The sequence below is a fragment of the Antedon mediterranea genome, chromosome 10, assembly GCF_964355755.1.
Source record: "Antedon mediterranea chromosome 10, ecAntMedi1.1, whole genome shotgun sequence".
In the NCBI taxonomy this organism is placed as follows: domain Eukaryota; kingdom Metazoa; phylum Echinodermata; class Crinoidea; order Comatulida; family Antedonidae; genus Antedon; species Antedon mediterranea.
In genome coordinates, this window is record NC_092679.1 from 18,857,519 (window position 1) to 18,869,694 (window position 12,176).

Here is a 12,176-nt window from a genome sequence, read left to right on the forward strand (position 1 = left end):
GGCCCCCTAGTTATTATTGTAAAATAACTGAATAAATGTGTATAAATGAATGAATCGTTACGAATGACCAATACTTAGAATAAAAGTCATATTAAAAGGACTCAATCGGAACAAAGTGTCCCTTAAAAAAAGAGAAAAAAAACTTCACCTTTTTGTGTTGCACGGGTCGGGAAAGGTTCGCCTTAATATGGGTGAACCCAAATATGTGCAATAAAACAGTAATATTGTAAGAAATACACACACACACACTAACAAATATAAATGAAATAGGTTTATTGACACTAATAATATATATGAAAAGTAATGTATGATTGCTAATATTTAACATGGTTTTTTTTTACAAAACACTATCACAATACAGAATCGTGTATAAGCTCATACAGGGCTTATACAGCTAAACAAAATCTGCTTTGGTTTGGACTTATTCCAAATGGTTGGTTTACAAGTGTCTGTACACTATATAACAAAAACAGTTTACCAAGTTTTCTAACATGTTATTTTTAACTTCTGATGAACTGATGAAACCATCTCATTTCCAACTTTAGATTACACTTCTCTTATTATTTAAAATCCATTTGTTTTATATATACATACAATAATCAAATACTGTATTTTCGTGTATAAAGCTCTGTCTACACTATCACACTTTAAGTGACAAAAAAATGTGATCTGCCCATATACAGACATTATGATGTCATATCACTACCAAATTTGGGCATGTCACTACCATATTTGGGTACATAACACTTTTTTGTCAGATAGTGTAGACAGAGCTACACAAATCATTAGTTCGACCTGAAACACTGAAATAATACATATGCTTAATTAACTACACAAAATATATACTACATTGAAAATTAGACACAAAAAAGTTGCGTAAAAAGTAAAATCAAGAACATTTTTTCAAACCAACAATGATAATGTATAATATAGTAATATTTATACACAAAATTTATGTAAAATTTTTATCATAATTTATTTAATAAAAACATAACAAATGTATTAACTTTAATCAATTTATTAACATTGGCAATTATTTTATTTTTGTAATAAATTAATTTTTAAAACACTTCTACTTTTCTCATAAAATTAATCTTAAAGATTATTTTCATTCTCTTATAATTTTAACAAAAAGTGTAACTGAAGTTCATGTTGTTTTTGATGTTTTTCCTTTTTCTTTCTTTGTTTTATGTGCTTTCTTTAAATTATCCATGTTTGCTTTTAATACACCTGCATATGCCTGCAATCAAGATAAATTTAAATGAATAGTTAATGAATTTGAAAACATGTGAGTGTTAAGCACGGTTCTCACTAGGACGCAACGACATATCGTAAGTGTTGCAAGATACAAGTGGGAACTGATGATGCAATAGTGCTGCAAACATCGCTACGAGAAATCAAATTAGTTTGATTTCATGCAACAATGAAAGGCAAAATCGAAACATAGTACAGAGTAGTCAAAGTCTACGGTAACTGATTGATACACAACCAAGGTTTGATTTCATGGGGGAAACACAATCATTGGAAGGGCATTTTCTTACGTTGCGTAGGTGGCATCAATAGTGGGAACCGCATGTTAAGAAAAGAAAGAAATCGACAAGTTCTTGCCACAGTAGCGCCAAAATGGAGATCTATAATATGCCCTTGTTGTCACTAATCAAGGTTCCTACTAATGAACTACGGTTAGTAACAGTCTTGGCCTTCTTTCAGGTGAGACCTAATAGTTAAAGTAAAAGTACAAGACGATAAAGTGACCAATATGGCACAATCATATAGGACTAACCACAGGTACTTCAAAACAGCTTGTTATAAAACGAAATAATTTTCGGTGGAAGGGTTTAAATAAAATCACAGCCACTGAATTAGATAATACCTAATCAATATATATAATCAATTACATAGACCAGTTGATGTACTTGCTAAAGACAAAAATAACTTTTAGTTTGCATACATTGCTTGCGTACTGCATTATTACAACAATAACCAGCTGTTCCGTTTCCTGATATTAATTAATTTATTATTCTTATACAAAAAAAAGACTTGTTAAATTATTGATCGAAACTGATTCAAAACTATTGATTATTATCAGATGGTAAATATGGATTACACACGTAATTACCATAAATTAACCAATGGTATAATTGAAGTTGATAGGCTTATCTATCCATGCATTTAATGGTGTATTCTACATGTCAGTTTATAGGTGGTAGGCTTATCTGTCCAGGCTTTTAATTACAGTGTTCTCTAATCTGAATAACTGAATAGGCTAATAGTTAATATTAGGATTTTCTGCCACTTGAGGGCTGAAAAACTCTGTTTTGTTGTTAGGATCTAATCTTTTTGTAGAATATGTATGGATTATAAGCAGAGTAGTATGTGCAGAGCAAGAGTTGAGCATTTTTAAATCCTACTATCCTAAATATACCATGAAAGAATACAGAGATATCTGTTACAACAGTAACATTTCCAAATTTCCAGTTAAGCTTAAGGACCAAGAATATAAAAGATACTAACTAGCACAGAATGTTATTTCTAATCAGAGCATAGAGGGCAGCATAACTGGTTAAAAAATTGACAGTACTGTACTAACACAGTACTACTGTAACAAAGTGTCGCCTATCTTGTTGGAAAAACCTAATTTTAAAGGATTTAATAAGAGGGTAACTTACCAATTGAAATTTATTCATATCTTTAGCACTAACCTGAAAACAAAACAGAAAACACTATACTTTTTAATTTCCAATGAACTTTAACCATTGATTACATGGTACTGTAGGTGACCAATTTAGAAGGTGGTTGTTGTTCTTCTTCCATCATTTAGGAGCAAACTTCATAGTTGAAGGCTACTGCTCCACTGGCTATTTGTTGTTGCATACGGTGTGTGGGGCATACAAAGTTAAATAATAGATTTTTCCCAATAAATCTTACCTATTATACACAGGCTTTTTCTAAAAAAAAACACAATATAACAAATATATTTTGTCCGTTTTGTTGAGCTGCTTATGTGGAAAATCTATCAAAATTTGATGAATTCAGACCAAGTTATCCCAAAAGTTTAAAGACAATCTGGTCCTGTTGCATTTCATTATATTCTCAATTTGGCAGCGTAATTAATAATAATAATATCCCTTTTTCTTATCAATTGTAAATTTTGGCTGAACAGAAAATTAGAATTAAGAAGTAAGCAACCTACTTACCACTGTACTTAATTTCTTGTTTCTACACGTAGCTCTGACCAGACATTTATGTTCACCTGTTGATTCAGACACAGATTGCTTGTCCTTTGATGCTTTTGGTATAGGTTTGGTCCTACCATTATCTGTAAAGTGTAAGGCAAAGAAAATGTTACTGTACTTAGTCTTATTATTATACCTGTGTGGTATGCACAGCAGGGATGCAGTACGTTTGTGCATGGAGTAAAGAATAATCTTTATTCCATGGTTTGTGTCATGAATTTTTACAAACTATTACTTTATTTACTTACAAATTACAAAATTACTCTTTATTCAGTAATAACAGTATTATTTATTTGATAATTGCGCTTTTTTTTTTATCACGCTTCGGAAATATTTAAAAAAATGTATTCTTAAATAGTATATAGTATCGTGTCTTACAGTTTAACAGCAATTAGAGTTCAAGTGAGTCCATGGGATATCTACTACAGTAGTATATTCAAACAATACGACTATAGAAATGGGGCAATACGACTATAGAAATGGGGCGAAACGACTCAGCACAAAGTCTAGACGTGGTTAATTATCCTGTATACTCACATTGTTTTAGTGTCACGTAAACAGCAGCAGATGTTCTTGATTTTTGAAACATTAACGTCAGTTCTGTCAGAAACTAAATAAACACAAACAATCATTATATATTTTTGTACATAATTGATAACTTCAAAATAACTAAATATAATATATAGTTCTATTATTAGGAAAATAAAAACTGAGAAATAACTTACAGCTTCGTTCGCGAGAAGCACCATCTTGAAAATATTACCTAATGACTAAATATATAAAGCTTAATCTCATTGATGGATTGTGCTAGCCAAGACACGTTTCAGCCAATAGAATACAGCCTTCTTTCTGTCTTTTTGTCCCATGCGTGGTTATAGTTGAGTGGTTTTCATGCTTCGTTGATTTTGTTGTCTTTTCATTTTGTTTTGTTAGGCCTAGCCCTAGCGAGCTTGTGTTTTAGTTCTGAAATTTGGTTGCAATGGCTAGCAATTCAAGCAGTATTTCAGAAGCTGAAGCTGCATTGTATGACAGACAAATTCGCTTATGGGGTCTTGAGGCACAAAAACGGTCAGTCTTTTGTTGATGCTATATAAAATTAAAATAAGCTTAGCTAACTAATCTCTAAGACGGCCTGCTGGCGGTCAAAGTTGAGTAGGGCCGGCTCAGAGGAAGTTTGTTGATTTATAGAGGAATTGATCATCTCATAAATATTGTTTGTCAAGGTTGTTTTTGAATTAATTAAAACTATTACTGGTTACAACCAATTCAGATAGTGAATTAAATTAGTTAATAATTACACAGTATAATAATATTAAATATGTTATATTCACTTTCAATCTAATTTTTTACCATTTTTTTTAATGCAGTCTAAATATTCTGCAATAGTATAATAATTAACTATTTTTAATGTAACAACTCCCCAGTTACACAATGTATGAAATATTGTAAGGCCAAGTGGTAGAAGTACTAACTATACTATAACTATCTAGTTAGTAAATAAAAATAAATCCTTATCCCCCACCCCCAAAAAAAGAATTACTATAAAAAATATCCCTTTTTAAAGGATGCTTTTTGTTTTCAAACATAAAAGATTATCTTTGTGACTTAGTTACAAGCTAAGTATCCTTTTAAATTCACCAGATTAAGCCTTAAGCAATTGTGTTCTAAATAATATAGTTTTCATCTCAACAGGCTGCGGGCATCCTCTGTTCTTTTCATTGGTCTAAAAGGCCTTGGTGCAGAGGTGTGCAAAAATGTTGTTCTATCCGGTATTAATTCAATCACATTGATGGATCATAATACTGTTACAGAAGAAGATTTCTGCTCAAATTTCCTTATATCATCCAGAGAAGACATAGGCAAAAATGTAAGCGGGCGAAGAAAAGTGTAAAGAAGAGTTTCTCGCTTCCCTCTCTAAAGCTCTATCTGCACTAGCAAACTAGTAGTTTGACACAAAAAAGTCTGATGTGCCCAAATATGGTAGTGATATAACATCATCATGTCCATATATGGGCACATCACATTTTGTTGTCACATAAAATTTGATAGTGTAGACAGTCATTTATATAAGTGTTACTCCTTGTTAATTTAGTAATACATATAAAAACAATTATTTTTTACACTTTCCAGGGGCTTTGATTTTTGGGAGAGTTGACCATATCATCGGACAGTTTTAAATTTTTTCTATGCCTCAATTTATATATATATTTGTTAATAATGTCAAGTGAAAATATTTGTAATGTTTTACATGCAATTTGGCTGCTGGGCCACCATATGTAATTCTATTAAATTAATTAAGTTAATAATAGTAAGGTTATATTGCATGATAATGCATATAACCTAATTTATACAGTAAAGTGAGTTGTTTGAATTTTTTCATTTATAGAGGGCAGCATCATCAGTGGAAAGAACTCAGGAATTAAACCCTAACGTGATTGTTAAATCAGACAATGACAATCCAGATAACAAACCTGACATCTTCTTTGAGCAGTTTGATGTTGTATGTGCCACCTGTTGCCCACGTGCAACCATCTTTAGGCTTAATAACATATGTCATGGCAAGAATATCAAATTCTTTGCTGGTGATGTCTTTGGCTTCTATGGATACATGTTCGCCGACTTAAACGACCATGAATTTGTTGAGTATGTATTTGAATTTCTTTTGAATAAATAATAAATGCCATTGAATGTGCTGCTGTGAGACCGCTTTGGTAAAGCTCTGTCTACACTAGCAAACTTTATGTGGCAAAAAATGTGATGTGCCCGTGTATGGACATAATGATGTCATATCACTACCATATTTGGGCATATCACTACCATATTTGTGTGCATCACACTTTTTTGTCAAACTAGTTTGATAGTGTAGACAGAGTTTAAATATTCAAATTATTATTATGAATGTAAAATGATGACTTAAAATTATATTTTGTTAATTTAGAGAAAAGGCAAAAATGATAGAAAAAGAGGATTCTAATGGCGTTAAAAAACTTGTAGCTGATGACACAGAGACAGTCGTTACCAAAAAAACTTTCTCTTACTGCCGCTTCAAAGATGCTCTGGATGTTGATTGGTCGACAGAGAAGTATGCAAAAGCGTTGAAAAGGGCTTCTGACGTTTACTTCATAATGCAAAGTGAGTAAAGCCTTGTCTACACTATTAAACTTTATGTGATGAAAAAAAATGTGATTTGCCCATATATCCTTAGAGAATAGAAGGCTTTGAATTGTTTGCATATACGTGTTCCATATGTGATGAATTAGTATGAAATAGGGTCTGTATGTGAGGTGTGTTTGATACCTGTTACGTGATGTAATTTTACACTTATTATTCTCTGTGTATAAATGTGTAAACAAATTTATATAGAAGAGGCTATGGTTTTTATACTTATAAACATATCTTTTGCAGTTCTGTTAATGTTTCGTGAACAGTTTGGAAGAGACCCACAGCCTGGTAACCTGGAGAATGACCGAACAGAGTTACAGCGGTTACGAGAAGAGGTTCTTGATGCGTTAAAGGTCAAATCTGACCCAGTAGATGACAACTTCAGTGGGTAAGTTGATTAACAAACAAAAATGATTTGCATTATTTGTGTAATGAAATCAATTTAACTTAATTTTCAACTACAATAAATACAATAATAATAAGTCATAGTGGAGCTGTAGCTTGGTGATTAGCAAGCTTGCCTTCCAATGCCATGGTCACAAGTTAAATTCTGACCTAGTTCCAGAGTTGTAGCTCAATACGTCATTCACTGGTGTAAAAAAGTTTAAAAAACTAACCTATGATTAATATACGTTTTCAGATCCTGATTAATTTAATATTGTATATTTTTTTTAGTCACTGTGCCGCTGAACTCAGCCCAATCTGTGCTATCGTGGGCGGTGTTATGGGACAAGAGATTATTAAGGTCATTTTATGTTACTTTGTTCACATTATAAGATCACAACACATACTATAAGATCACAGCACATACTATTAGATCACAACACATACTATTAATTCACAACACATACTATTAGATCACAACACATACTATTAGATCACAACACATACTATTAGATCACAACACATACTATTAGATCACAACACATACTATTAGATCACAACACATACTATTAGATCACAACACATACTATTAGATCACAACACATACTATTAATTCACAACACATACTATTAGATCACAACACATACTATTAGATCACAACACATACTATTAGATCACAACACATACTATTAGATCACAACACATACTATTAGATCACAACACATACTATTAGATCACAACACATACTATTAGATCACAACACATACTATTAGATCACAACACATACTATTAGATCACAACACATACTATTAGATCACAACACATACTATTAGATCACAACACATACTATTAGATCACAACACATACTATTAGATCACAACACATACTATTAGATCACAACACATACTATTAGATCACAACACATACTATTAGATCACAACACATACTATTAGATCACAACACATACTATTAGATCACAACACATACTATTAGATCACAACACATACTATTAGATCACAACACATACTATTAGATCACAACACATACTATTAGATCACAACACATACTATTAGATCACATCACATACTATGAGATCACAACACATACTATGAGATCACAACACATACTATTAGATCACAACACATACTATTAGATCACAACACATACTATTAGATCACAACACATACTATTAGATCACAACACATACTATTAGATCACAACACATACTATTAGATCACAACACATACTATTAGATCACAACACATACTATTAGATCACAACACATACTATTAGATCACAACACATACTATTAGATCACAACACATACTATTAGATCACAACACATACTATTAGATCACAACACATACTATTAGATCACAACACATACTATTAGATCACAACACATACTATTAGATCACAACACATACTATGAGATCACAACACATACTATTAGATCACAACACATACTATTAGATCACAACACATACTATTAGATCACAACACATACTATGAGATCACAACACATACTATTAGATCACAACACATACTATTAGATCACAACACATACTATTAGATCACAACACATACTATTAGATCACAACACATACTATTAGATCACAACACATACTATGAGATCACAACACATACTATTAGATCACAACACATACTATTAGATCACAACACATACTATTAGATCACAACACATACTATTAGATCACAACACATACTATTAGATCACAACACATACTATTAGATCACAACACATACTATTAGATCACATCACATACTATAAGATCACAACACATACTATGAGATCACAACACATACTATTAGATCACAACACATACTATTAGATCACAACACATACTATTAGATCACAACACATACTATTAGATCACAACACATACTATTAGATCACAACACATACTATTAGATCACAACACATACTATTAGATCACAACACATACTATTAGATCACAACACATACTATTAGATCACAACACATACTATTAGATCACAACACATACTATTAGATCACAACACATACTATTAGATCACAACACATACTATTAGATCACAACACATACTATTAGATCACAACACATACTATTAGATCACAACACATACTATGAGATCACAACACATACTATTAGATCACAACACATACTATTAGATCACAACACATACTATTAGATCACAACACATACTATGAGATCACAACACATACTATTAGATCACAACACATACTATTAGATCACAACACATACTATTAGATCACAACACATACTATTAGATCACAACACATACTATTAGATCACAACACATACTATGAGATCACAACACATACTATGAGATCACAACACATACTATTAGATCACAACACATACTATAGAAACTAATAAATGTTACTATTATTACTTTGCTTTGTAATTTTAACTCGTAAGTAAGCAACAAATTAATTAATTAATCCATCAAAATTTATTTAGAAATTTAACAATTTACAAAACATAGAATCATAAAGCTATCCTAGCCTTCCCCCAAAAACATTTACTACTTTTGTTTTCAATTGGGAATACATTTTTTTTTTCAGGCTGTATCATGCAGGGATGTACCTCACAATAATTTCTTTTTCTTCAATGGATTAAACAGTACTGGAATTGTTGATTGTATTGGAAGTTGAGATTGAATCAGTTGAGGTCCATTGATTTCATCCAAACAAGGCAATCTAACAACAGGATGCCGAGCTCCAGAGATCAAAGGGTTTTATGTGTGGCTGCAACATGATCAGTTGTTCCATGCCTCTTGACAGCACAAATACCGCTTTCTATGTAGAATATGTAATGTTGGTATTTGTGGCAGCCAGACATAAGATCAAAGGACGGTAACGAGTTACTATCTTGGCAAGGCAAGATCAGTGTCCTGTTGTTAGATTGACTTGATTCAAACCAGAGATACCACCGGATAGATGTCTTTGTTTTTGTTCAAAATGAGTTCTTAGTGGGTCAGCCAGACTCAACTTGTAATTCAGGAGCTACAAAAACAACAAGTTACAAAATAACTTTAAAATAAAAGACTACCATAACAAACATATTTTATTGATTGTAAATGGGCTGTTTAAAATGTTTGTTTTTCTAAAGTAATTACAATTGTTATAATAAAATAAATGGAAACACATTTGAATTTGTGATTTTTGCTTTGTATAAAGCGCTGTCTAAACTATTAAACTAGTTTTTGATGTGCCCAAATATATAATTTATGATATGACGTCATCGTGTCCATATATGGGTACGTCGTCACATTTTATTGTCACATAAATGTTGGTAGTGTAGACAGAGCTTTACTAAAAACAGTCGTGTCCCCTGAACAGGCGTTCGTTTCACAGCAGAGTCTGCCTCTCTAGGGTTATCCCAAAGAAGGGGTTTTACTGTATTGTTTCATTTATTTCGGAAAATATAATACAGAGTACAAAATTCTCCATAGCTCAAGAAAGAATGTTTGAATTTGTGCTTGAGTACAGAAAGTGTCCTCAAAACTTCTTCAGGTATACATCTGAAATATATTTAGTGTTGAACTAAGTATTTGCAGTTTATGACCACAACCTATGTACTGCACTGTTTATGTTGAGGTAGTAAATACTACATAAAAAAACCACAATTGTACCAAAAGTATATTTTTTATAAAAGACGTACCTGGAGATGTTTGCCGTGGTTTCTTTAGTTTCCAAACAATGCAAAAGATTATTGCTATACCAAATAATGCCGACACAACGCTCACAATAATTCTATTAAACATAAACAATATCAATTTTTTTTTAGTTCACACATTTTTCCACGAAAGTGTTTTTTCTGTTATCTAATTGTTAATGAAATCAAATAGTGGTATAATATTCAATGAATTAAAGAGCAAGGATTAAACAGACTATCAGACCAGTTACAGACCTAACATTTGCACGTATTCTGTAGGAGGCGCATATAATGGGTGCTTTGTGCGCATGGGTGCTTTGTGCGCATATGGATGCTTTGTGCGCAGATAGGTGCTTTGTGCGCCGCCTCCTCAACTTTGCGTACAAAATACTTACATTGCAATTCGTTTTATTATTCTTGATCGGATTTCATCCTCAACAGCGTTCTTCACATTCGAAAGTATTTTTTTCGTTGAATTTTCGTTTTGATTATACAAATCTACAAGTATCTTGACGTTATCGTCGACGTCATTGTTATCATTGACGTCATTATTGTCTGTGTCTTCGCAACAATACGATCCGTTGGCAAAATTGCAGCACACACTGAATGAACATTCTATATTTATGGAAACCGTTGATGTTTCGTTAGACGAACATCCCTGTGAAACAACTTGTAACCAAAAAAATAATAGCATAATTTTTTTTATTATATCAATTTCGGCAAACACAGTTATATTATACAGACAAAACAAAATACACAAAAAAACAACAAGATTGCGCCAAGCAGAGGCAAAAGAGGTCAACAGCTCCTGTCGCCAATTAGGCGTGCCACTCCAACAAACAAGCTAAAACGTACAGTAATCAATATAAATATATAATAACATTATAATTGTTCTACAATGATTTTTAAAAATATCTTTAAAGTGTTTGTAACATGAGAATCAATTATTTTAATAACCCATTGTTATAACAATTTACGGAGGTAACATATTTTTTTTAAACTAACTCACTATAAGATGATGGTGTCGGGTCGTGCTAGGATACACCAGTTACTGGACCCATCTGAGTTTAATAACTAGCATACTATTGAATTAAGTTCGTATCTGGTACCCGATTACATTTTTTGTTACGACTGCCACAGGGACGATGTATGGAGATAATCGTACATAACGCATCAGTAAATATACAAGTGATATTAATAATTGTTATGTAATGGTCTTACCTGGTGAAATAATAATTAAAGTCAGTTGTATAAGAAACAAGATTAGTCGGGATACATTCATCTTTCTTTCTTGTTTCATAGATGCCTATTACGTTACATGAAAGGTCAAGGTCATATAGTAGAGAGGTACATCATAGAACCATGAAATATTATATTGGTTTGTATATCGCTATGCTTTAAACAAATTGGAAATACGCTTCTCTCATGTGTAGTTGTTTATTATTTATCTTCTGCCTAATGTATTACTTTGGTTTATTAAATGTGTTTTCATATTCGACACTCATTTGTCTTGTCATGTTATTGTTTTACATAATGATCGAATTTTGTGTTACTTGAATCCCAAACGGCTACAGTCGATTCTTTTTTCTAATGATTTAAGTTTTATATTGGATGTTTATTATTGAGAAATAAATTTATTCTGAATTCTTTTATACACAAGTAGGCCTAATTGTTTTATTCATAATATTTTACATAATATATCCATAGCAAA

General features: G+C 31.8%; 3 protein-coding genes across 3 annotated transcripts; 1 reads left to right on the top strand and 2 right to left on the bottom strand.

Moving 5' to 3' along the window:
* Window positions 1-256: 256 nt before the first annotated feature.
* On the bottom strand, window positions 257-3,988 carry LOC140059965 (signal recognition particle 14 kDa protein-like). The gene is made up of 5 exons (XM_072105977.1): window positions 3,962-3,988; window positions 3,774-3,846; window positions 3,198-3,319; window positions 2,670-2,702; window positions 257-1,240 (listed from the first exon to the last, which is right to left on the bottom strand). The coding sequence occupies exons 1-5, from the start codon at window positions 3,983-3,985 to the stop codon at window positions 1,148-1,150; spliced, it is 345 nt and encodes a 114-aa protein (XP_071962078.1). The 5' UTR covers window positions 3,986-3,988; the 3' UTR covers window positions 257-1,147.
* Window positions 3,989-4,157: 169 nt separating this feature from the next.
* LOC140059938 (SUMO-activating enzyme subunit 1-like) lies at window positions 4,158-9,956 on the top strand. Its single transcript, XM_072105937.1, has 7 exons — window positions 4,158-4,304; window positions 4,929-5,103; window positions 5,623-5,879; window positions 6,175-6,368; window positions 6,642-6,786; window positions 7,074-7,143; window positions 9,373-9,956. Exons 1-7 carry the CDS (start codon window positions 4,216-4,218, stop codon window positions 9,460-9,462), a joined length of 1,020 nt encoding a protein of 339 aa, XP_071962038.1. The 5' UTR covers window positions 4,158-4,215; the 3' UTR covers window positions 9,463-9,956.
* LOC140059963 (uncharacterized) lies at window positions 9,677-11,769 on the bottom strand. Its single transcript, XM_072105975.1, has 4 exons — window positions 11,687-11,769; window positions 10,861-11,134; window positions 10,472-10,563; window positions 9,677-9,813 (listed from the first exon to the last, which is right to left on the bottom strand). Exons 1-4 carry the CDS (start codon window positions 11,763-11,765, stop codon window positions 9,785-9,787), a joined length of 474 nt encoding a protein of 157 aa, XP_071962076.1. The 5' UTR covers window positions 11,766-11,769; the 3' UTR covers window positions 9,677-9,784.
* Between the last annotated feature and the right edge of the window lie 407 nt (window positions 11,770-12,176).